The sequence below is a fragment of the Microtus ochrogaster genome, chromosome 16 (assembly GCF_000317375.1).
Source record: "Microtus ochrogaster isolate Prairie Vole_2 chromosome 16, MicOch1.0, whole genome shotgun sequence".
Classification (NCBI taxonomy): Eukaryota; Metazoa; Chordata; class Mammalia; order Rodentia; family Cricetidae; genus Microtus; species Microtus ochrogaster.
Window position 1 is genome coordinate 60,540,855 of NC_022018.1, and position 7,499 is coordinate 60,548,353.

Consider the following 7,499-nt stretch of genomic DNA (forward strand, 5'->3'; position numbering starts at 1 on the left):
ACCTACTCTGATCTTCCTGTAGAGGGCGCTGGGAACCTACTCTGATCTTCCTGTAGAGGGCGCTGGGAACCTACTCTGATCTGCACTGCTCCTGGACTGCTTCCTGGGTATGTCCCAAAGGTAGACACTTTAAACAGTTTTTTTCTAACGTTTAGGAGGGATAATGCCCTTTCCTAGGATTCCTGTAAAGACTAACACTGAACACAGGGAAGGCGGCCTAGAGAGGATGGGGCACAGTGCAAAAGGTGAGAGAAATCACGGTAAGGGAACGATGTCCTCCGTACTTGTGTTTATTGCCGAGGAGACAGACCACAGGCCTGGCCCTAGACCAGATCTGACTTAGAGGCCTGGACAGATGATGAAGGACAAATACAGTGTGGAACCAAATCCAGAGTCACAGAAACAACGCACAAAGTACAGAACCAACAATGAAGGAAGAAGCTGTGCACTGCAGGCCGGGAAGGCGGCTCAGCTGGTAAAGAGCTTGCTTTGCAGCCACGAGGACGCGAGTTCAATCTCCATAAAACAAAACAACAAATAGGGATAGGGAGGGGAGTAGGTAGGCAGCCATGTCCACTTGGGGGGTTTCCCGTCAGTGGGAGACCCTTTCTCAAGACTAAGAAAGGTGGAAAGCTCCTGAGGAATGGAGAATACTGGAGACGCCCTCCAGCCTCCACACATGCGCATACATGAAACATGTACCAGCACCCCGCACATACGAAAAAAAAGCAACACGGCATGCTTAAAACAAATAGATGCTGTTTAGGGCACTATTTTAAGTCAGTGTGGGCTGTAAAGTCCTGACTCTCAGTTAAGTGCAGACAGACTGAACTGGCACACAGATACAACGTGAAGGGTAGAAGAGAGGAATGCCAACCTCAGGGAGTTAACAAAAACACTCATTAAAATCAACCACAAGCAGGGAGTGGTGGTCCATCCTTTAATCCCAGCACTTAAGAGGCAGAGACAGGTGGATCCTTAAGTTAAAAGCCAGCCTGACTTACAAAAATGAGTTCCAGGACAGCCAGGACCACACCTGTCTCAAAAACAGCCAGGCGGTGGTGGTTCACAAGCCTTTAATCCCAGCACTCCGGAGGCAGAGGCTGGCGGATCTCAAGGCCAACCTGGTCTACAAGAGCTAGTTCCAGGACAGGCTCCAAAGTTACAGAGAAAGCCATCTCAAAAAAACAAAACAAGAAAACGAACACACACTCCTAACTGTGATGCCCAGCAGACTGAGCTATAAGACTTTGAACTTCTGTCTGGTTATTTGGCAGCTTCTAATTATCACAAAGCAAGCTAATTACAGGTGATTTTATTACATCTTGCCATTATCTATATTTCTCATAAAGTAAGGCTACACAAATAAGACATTTAGAGAGAAAGCCAAATAAAAGCTATTAAAATAATAAGGAGCATAAGGCAACAAGAGAAACTGATAGGCAAGCCCATGCTTCTAAATCCCTGAGATTTGAGTATTGGTGAAACGAAGCTCCATGAACTTCAATGGAGCAAGAGTAAGGGGAGACCTTGCCTTTGCTCCTTAACTGCACCTTAGCTGTCAGGCTGCTTTCCTCAGGAAAAGCCACTGTGCACAAGGGACCAACTGGATAGGGTACTGCTATCCAGTGACAGCATATGTCAGAATACACCAATATTAGCTGTTTCACATTTAAAGTGGTTGCTCTACAATATGGCCCCAGAAAAAGAATTTTTAAATGTGAACTTATTTGGGAATTAAATAGTTATACAGATTTTAAAGATGCTAATACATTTTTAAATTATCTAAACTTAATTTCAGAAAGAAAACCATTTTAGTAAAAGTAAAAGGTTTATCAAAGATAAATAGAACTTTTAAAATGTGCTTATTTATTACACTTCCAGGCAGCTGCGCACAGCCCTTACTTCCCAGTCTTCCAGTTGTACACTTTCACAGGCACATTTCTATGAAAGTGCTGAGGAGACAAACCTAGTGTTTGTCAACACAACAGCACTTAGAGCACTCACTAGCTGTCCTTGCAGAGGACCTGACTTTGATTCCCAGCAACCACACGGAGGGCCAGCACCATGTAACTATAGTTTCAGGGAATCCATTGCCCTCTTCTGACCCCTGGGGACACCAGGTACTCATGGCACATATACATACAAACACAGACATTAAACAAAAAGCTTAGGAAATGCATGGCCTAGAAAGAAGTGCTTATTGGAGCAAGAACGTGAAGGAGAGCCTGGATTTCAAGCGCACAGGCCAAGGTGACAATAAAGCCTATACTATACTGTGTAATGTGAGCACGGACGCTCTTTTTGATTAACTGGACCTGAGTTTTATTCCCATAAAGATTTCTAAGTTACCTAGATTGGTTTTATAAATCAGTGCGTTTTCCTCTCTTCTCAGGTCTTAGAAAACATTTAAACAGTAGCTGCTGATACTCCTGGCTACTGGGAAGCTGAGGCAGGAGGATCATGAATTTGAGATCAGCTTGATCTACACTGCTATGTTTTTCTCAAAACAAGTTCAACATAGCAAGTAAAAGCAAGGCATGTAAAACCACATGGGCATTGGGCTGCTAACACGCAAGGGGAAACGATATTAAAAAAACCCAAATGTTTTTGAGCCGCTGTCAAAGGACCAAAACAGATCCTAACTTTGCTGTCCCTCCCTGGGGAGCTGCTACTAAGGAGTTCTCAGCTAAGAGGGACGGACAGCTAAAACTGGCAAGTGACTATCCTGACTGCCTTGCTTTGGAGACAGACACTCAACTATGTATTCCAGGCTGGTCTAACACTCGACCCTCATGTCCCTGCCTGAGTGGGGCGAACAGCTATTGTTCAGCTGAAGGAACTATTCTGGTCAGTTAAAAGAATTGAATGGGGCTGCCCCTTTCTGTTCTAGATACAGCACTGTATTTGGCCCTAGTAGAAGGTAAGTGACCCCCTTGACTCACGTCCTGGCAATGATGAGGTCTCTCCTGAAGCCCACTGCAAAACTGGCAGTTCCCTACTGTGTCTGCACCCCTAGACCAGCTCAACCTGACCTCCTCAAGAAATTCCCCAACAAGTAAGGACTCAGAATTCAGATTACTGAAATACCCTAAAATCTAGCAATGTCTTCGGTCAGCTCCCGTATACACCATAGGAACATGGTTACTTACAGGTCCACATTGAGGACCACACGATGGGAGATGAGAAATGATTCCAGAGCTGTCCCCTGACCACACAATCCCTAAGGCGCACGTGCCCACACCATAAATAGTCTAACTTTAAAATATTCAAAACCACAAACCAAAAATTGTTTCAAGGCCGCTTTTGCCGTCAGAATGCTGGGAAATGCACTCCAAGTGACCGTCTCAGCCAGGCTCCACAGTAGGGAGCCCAGGCCATCCTGCTCCCAGCCCAGCACTGGGAGTACAAGCATGCACCACCCCCAACCCTAGCTGTTTCTATCCAGGAACTGGAGAGGAAACTCTGGCCCTCATGCTTCAGAGCTGTCTGCCAGCTGACCCGCCTCCCCCACCCCGGGGTTTGTTACCCATCATGCATTTAGTCTTACAGTTCTGTAGTTTGGGTATAAATATTTGCAGGGGCTGCTAAATTAATGATGCGAGAGTTAACGACTGAAAATTTTCAAAAAAATCACTTTGCATGGAGTATATAATCCTTTGGTAAAAGGCTCTCTTCCTTCTCTGACCCTAGCAGCTGCTCTGCCGCTGGACGCTGTAGTTCTCCTGGTAAGCTTCTGACTGCATGCACGCGCCAGCTGCTGTCCCAAAGGTCTCTGGGTCCTACTCCAGAGAAGTAACAGGTCCATACATGTGTCCCTCAGGCCCTCAGTCAGGCGGCACCTGGAAGCTAACGGTGAACGAGCTTCTCTGCACACACTGATCCGGCCCCATCATTTACTCGCAAGTTGAGCTTTGGGCGGCACGAGGCTCTGGTCATAAGAGAGCTGCACTAGTTCTGTCTTGTGCACCAACGGAGATCGGGCTGCCTGTCAGCCAGCACATGTTTAAGTCACAACTCACTCTGGTCCCTACAAACTCAAGTCTACTTAGTAACTCCTGGAAATACGGGGTGGAAGGAGCCCATGTTCTCTGGATGTCCTCTGCAAGCATCCAAGGATCCTTGCACTAACGTCACCGGTGAGCTGGAGCCATTCCTCGTTTGTAGACAGTAGCCGTCAACAGTCTCACCCCGCCGCCCCCCCCCCCATGCCAGCCCATCAATTCCCTCCGTGGTTAACTGGAAGAGCTAAGTGGCGCCCACATTTCCATGTTACACATGCCCTCGCCGAGGCGAGCCTCGAGTGGGCTCTGGAGCACTCCTCCCCTGTCAGAGGACGCGGCCAGCAGAACCTAACGCTATTCTATCAGTTTACTTTGGTCTGCTAGTGTCGCCCTCCCGAGCTTTCCGCCTGTGATCATCACGCGGCTTTTGCATGTTACATGCTAGGGTGCAAATGTTTACCAAACACACGAAACACAGGCGCAGTCTGCACACCAGCCAACAGGCGGTGGGGCTGCTCCTCAGCCGCTCCGCCGAGGAAGGATGGGATGACTGCCTACAGCTGAGACAGGGAACGCGGAGAGGCTGTCAACAGCGATCTGCTGTGACCAATCATAGGGAGTGGAGCACAAACGGACTGAGCCAGAGTCTGTACAAAGGAGGCGACATTTCGGGTAAGACTGGGAGACGGAGGGCGGGACCCAGGTAGCTCACTTATTTCTTGTCACAAAACAGCAGGGCTTGATAATGTGCTCTGAAAAGGTAGGCATGGGGAAGAAAGAGGGCACCTCGAAAATTCCCAGGTAACAGGTAACATTGCCAAGGGAAAAGCCTGCCTGGACACTGACTTTTCGGAGGATTCTGCTCTGAGTGAGAGGAGACACAGCCGGATTCCATGGTGTAACCTTGCGGAAATAGAAAGGAGCCGACAATAGGAAAAGCAACGGAGCGCAGTGTCACTGAGACTAACTGGGGGGCCGACACTGACCGAGCACAGAAAGGCTCCCCGCTTGGTCCCGGCTCCCTTCTATTTTACTTCACTTATTTGTTAGGACCCTAAACGGAGCAGATTCCCCGCCTCACGCGGGGAGGATTCTAAGCCTGCCTCCCGGCTGCCTCTGCTGACCCGCCTTCCTCCGCGGCGCCTTCCCCGCACGACCTTCCTCCTGGACGCCGTGACCTCAGCGGTTGCCGCCCGGGTCAGCGCGCCGCCCGCCGGGCTGGAGCGAGCACTGCTGGTCTGCAGGCCAGGCCCGCCCGGCGCCCCGGGTGTCCGCCGCCTCCCGCCGCCGCGACTCACCAGCGTGAGCGCCGCCCGCGTGGGCTGCAGCTTCCTCTTGCTCACGGCCCGCACGGTGGCGCGGACCAACGACGCCGACATGGTCACGGCGCGGCGCCCGCAGCCTCCGGCCGGAGCGTGACCCCTCAGCCTCGCTCCATGGACACGGCTGGCTCTTTGACGACACAAGCTCCTGCGCAGGCGCCGCAGGCCCCGCCCCGCGCCGCCATTGGACAGCCGGGTGAGTGACGGGCTGGGCCGCAAGCCGTCAGCGCTGACGCGGCGAGGGCGGTGACCCGTGACCTTGCGGGCTTCGCGGTCGCCGTGCTGCCGGAAGTAGAACGGCTTCTGCTGCGGGGCGCCCGCTGACGGGCAGCGGCGGAACCCAAGACGGAAGCCGCTCCGACAGCAGAACGAGCCGGTCGAGACGCCGTGCGGCAGTTTCCGTTCTTGAAAACCCGAGCACGTGACCTAGCAGTCTCGCGACCGACGGGGACGGAAACACAGGCAAGAGGTAACGGTCAGCTAGCCTGCTTTCCTGCAGGCGGTTTCCGTCTGACCAGCCGCACGCACGTAAACACAGCTTCCCTCTGGGCCTGTGAGATGAGCTCTCATCTTTTATCTCGGGGCAGCAGCTGCCCTGGGGCTGGCACTGGGAGGGCGTGGGGCGTGCTGGAGGAGTTCGCCAGCTCGAACCACCCTCCGGGTTCCTGGAAGGCTGAGTGCGGGAAGCAGGGCTAGGATCTTCGGGGGGTAGTCCCGCTGACAGAACAGGAGTCAGCTGCTGTGTTAGCATCAACTGGTCAGGTTGGCAGGGCAAGACAACGTGAGTGAGGGTAATTCTAGGCTGACAGACCAGGCAGACATCGTTACCAGGGTTGGTTAGAAGCCTGGAAGAATGTTGTGGAGATGTGCTGGCTGATTTTTGTCAGCCTGACACAGACTCAAGTCATCTGAGAGAGGGAACCCCAACTAAGAAAATGCTTCCTCCATAAGATGGGTCTGTAGGCAGGCTTGTAGGCGTTTTCTGATTTCATGACTGATGGGGAAGACCACACATTGCGGATGGGGATAGTCCTGGGCTGGTGGCCTGGGTTCTATAAGAAAGCAGGCTGAGCAAGCCATGAGGAGCCAGCCAGGAAACAGCACCCCTCCATGGCCTCATGCTCTTGCCTCTAGATTCCCACTCGGTTTAAGTTCCTGCTTTGACTTGTAACTTGAGTGTGTAAGTCAGATAAACCCTCTCCTCTCCAGGTTGGCTTTGGTCATGTTTCATCCCACCAAGAGGAACCAGAACCATGGTTAGTTGGGGAAATGGGCATGCGGCAGGTCAGGTGCAGCCCCGATGCCATGCAGCACTGGGTGGCATCACCGTGTGTACTTCATAGCCCATGGAGGAAGGCATGTCATGTCAGACGATGGCCCGCACTGGTAGGACGGCCATATGTAAATTCTGACCCTGGCGGTAATGAGCTACACAACACCAAAATCAGCCCCTCAAGATACTGCTAGGGTGGCACTGGGCAGGAAGGTACGGACGTCTGGGGACGCTGGGGTCAATAGGTGTCATCCCTTTGAGCAGCAATCCCCTTCCTCTCTCTGTCACGCGTTCTTACTCAAATACGCATACATCTCTCTTACTCTTGGTTCTGAGAGGAAGGTGACCACTCAGGAAATGTTTAGCTGGCAGCAGGGTGACGATTTTCTCGGGGAGTATCGTCAGTCTACAGTGTAAAGACGGAGCAGAACTGTTTTCCTGGGTGGTTTTCCAGTAGACACATCTCAGTGGCAAAGATGGAACGGCATGATTTCCCAGGGCCGTCGAGCAGCACCCGCCAGCCTGTGTGAGCAGCATCTACTGTGGTGGATCCTTCCCAACCAGTTGTCTGGAGCAAAGGCCCCAAACGTGATGTTTGTTTCCTGAAAGCCAACAAAGGAGACCTCTGCTCTCAAGGATAGGAAAGCGGGGGTGGGGGGTGGGGGAGGCTTCCACACACTGGCAATAAGGATCAGCTGAGAGTTAATCGCACCCAAGGCACCTGACATCCATTCTTAACAAGAGCCCCAGGAGCCTGGCAGTGGTGGGGCACACCTTTGATCCCAGCTAAGGTAGGCGAATCTTTGAGTTCAAGGCCAGCCTGGCCAACAGAGGGAGTTCAGGACAGCCAAGTCTGCCCGCCCTATCTCAAAAAAAAGAAAAAGAAAAAAAAAAAAGAAA

The 7,499-nt window shown here is 51.7% G+C and overlaps 1 protein-coding gene across 1 annotated transcript in view; it reads right to left on the reverse strand.

Moving 5' to 3' along the window:
• Isca1 (iron-sulfur cluster assembly 1) overlaps positions 1-5,480 on the reverse strand; it is a 14,145-nt gene extending 8,665 nt beyond the window's left edge. Inside the window, exon 1 of the mRNA XM_005355307.2 lies at positions 5,303-5,480. Coding sequence (XP_005355364.1) covers positions 5,303-5,383 — 81 coding nt within the window. The 5' untranslated portion in view covers positions 5,384-5,480. The remainder of the gene's footprint in view (positions 1-5,302) is intronic.
• Positions 5,481-7,499: the final 2,019 nt, after the last annotated feature.